This window comes from Pediculus humanus, genomic scaffold (assembly GCF_000006295.1).
Source record: "Pediculus humanus corporis 1103172107484 genomic scaffold, whole genome shotgun sequence".
Lineage (NCBI taxonomy): Eukaryota > Metazoa > Arthropoda > Insecta > Psocodea > Pediculidae > Pediculus > Pediculus humanus.
The window spans coordinates 4,322-6,383 of NW_002987101.1; the positions used below are offsets into that span (position 1 = coordinate 4,322).

At 29.6% G+C, this 2,062-nt stretch overlaps 1 protein-coding gene across 1 annotated transcript in view; it reads left to right on the plus strand.

Annotated features, from left to right (window-relative positions):
* Phum_PHUM138160 (sterol regulatory element-binding protein, putative) overlaps positions 1-2,062 on the plus strand; it is a gene marked incomplete at both ends in the record, with an annotated part of 5,064 nt that overhangs the window by 1,489 nt on the left and 1,513 nt on the right. The window contains 8 exons of the mRNA XM_002424570.1: positions 6-96; positions 264-527; positions 595-778; positions 856-1,037; positions 1,108-1,289; positions 1,359-1,601; positions 1,694-1,883; positions 1,972-2,047. Of these exons, the coding sequence (XP_002424615.1) occupies positions 6-96; positions 264-527; positions 595-778; positions 856-1,037; positions 1,108-1,289; positions 1,359-1,601; positions 1,694-1,883; positions 1,972-2,047 (1,412 nt within the window). The remainder of the gene's footprint in view (positions 1-5; positions 97-263; positions 528-594; positions 779-855; positions 1,038-1,107; positions 1,290-1,358; positions 1,602-1,693; positions 1,884-1,971; positions 2,048-2,062) is intronic.

The window sequence follows — 2,062 nt, forward strand, 5'->3', positions numbered from 1 at the left end:
AGAAGTGCTCATAATGCTATTGAAAGAAGATATCGAACAAGTATCAATGAAAAAATTATCGAATTGAAAAACATAATTGTTGGAAAGGAAGCAAAGGTTGGTTTGATATAATAATTTTGAAATAAAACTAAGAGTATTACTTTAAAAATGGAAAAAAGGTTTCAGTCAATCATTTTTATCAATTAACTTATTTAAAAAAAAAAAAAACAAACTTGTATAAATTTTATACCTTTGTAAAAAAACGAATAATTTTTTTTTTTCAGATAAACAAATCTTTGATTCTTAAAAAAGCTATTGACTACATCAAATTTTTAAAAAATGCAAATAATAAATTAAAACAAGAAAACTTGGCACTGAAAATGGCTGCTAGAAAACAATCACTAAAGGAATTATTGGTACCCAACGAAGAAATGATATTAAATGATCTTAATGGTGACATAACTCCGCCTCATTCAAACGTGGGTTCTTTGAGTCCTAGCAGCGAAAGATCTACGCCATCATCACCATACGATTTTCAATTTGCAATGGTAAAAATTATATTTAAAATATTTAAACGATAAAACCTAAAAATTAATTTTTGAAATAAATTTTTAGAATAGAGACGGAGATGAAATTATGAATGGAGGAGGTTTGACGGATCACACTCGTTTAACTCTTTGCATGTTTATGTTTGTTATTCTATCGTTTAATCCGTTCGGTATATTATTCAATAAGTTATCACTGAATGAAATGGAAACAAAAGCTTTTGATACAGGACGTACTATTTTAAATTCAGGAGGTTCGTTACATTTAAAGTCATAAAAATATTCAATTATTATTATTTTATATGTGCGTAAAACTGAAAAACTTTTACAGATAGCATCAGTTCTACGTTGCCCGGCTTTAGCTCGACCTTATTATGGGTTATAAATACACTTATTCTCGGTCTTTGTTTAGTCAAAATTTTCGTTTATGGAGATCCAATAATTTGTTCTAAATCAAAGTCGTTTACCTCTTTTTGGAGGTATAAAAAACAAGCGGATTTTGATTTGTCTCGCGTAAGTAGGAATTTTATCGAAATTTACTAATTATATACTTCACTAATAATTTTTAAATATACGTTACTAGGGAAAAAACACAGATGCAAGTTTGGAATTAAAAAGATGTCTTCAAACGTTTGGACGTCCGCTACCTATTTCACGTTTCGAATGGATCACGGCTACCTCCTGGCAAATTATCCGGCAATTTTTTCATCGTTTATGGATTGGCCGTTGGCTTGCTAGACGTTCCGGTGGAATTTTCGCAGACTCGTAAGTTAATATTGCGTGCGAGTCTTCAATAAATTAATTAAAATTTTAAAAAAATGACATTTTTAACAGAATTAAAAAACGCGAAGCTTTAACATCGGCGAAAGAATTGGCTATTATTTATCATCGTCTGCATCAAATTCATCTTATACAAGCCGAAGATAATTGGGGAGGATTAATGTTGGCTTTGAGTGCTTTAAATCTTGCTGAAATGGCTAATTCTGTTATTGAACCTGAAATAATGGCTGATATCTACATAGGTGTATCGTTAAGAATCAAAGAATCATGCACGAATATGTTTCAAATTTTTACAAGGTAAAATAATTTTAATTATAGATATATATAATATATATATTATAGGCACAATTTATAAAATGTTGTTATTGTATACATATATATTTTTTCAGGTATTACCTTAATTTAGCTCGTCAAATTTGTTTAAAAAATTGTCCTAAAACCCCGAGTCGTTTTCAATGGATTTTCACTAATCAGGGTTATAAATTTTTTTTGACAAATAAATGGTCTTTTAAAAATACGGATTCGACTTTATTTAGTTGTCTCGGAAATACTATCGACCCTCTTGCATTTGTAACCCGGGTAAGAAATACTCGTACTGAAAAATTTGTGCAAATTTTTAAACATTATAGAACAGGCTTTTAAAAATTGATAATGGCGTTATTTTCAGGCTTACAGAGAATCCCTTTTAGAAAAAGCTTTGCAAACTCTAATAGCTCCTGGAAGAAAATTCGACAACGATATAAGTCCCGTAAAAAGAG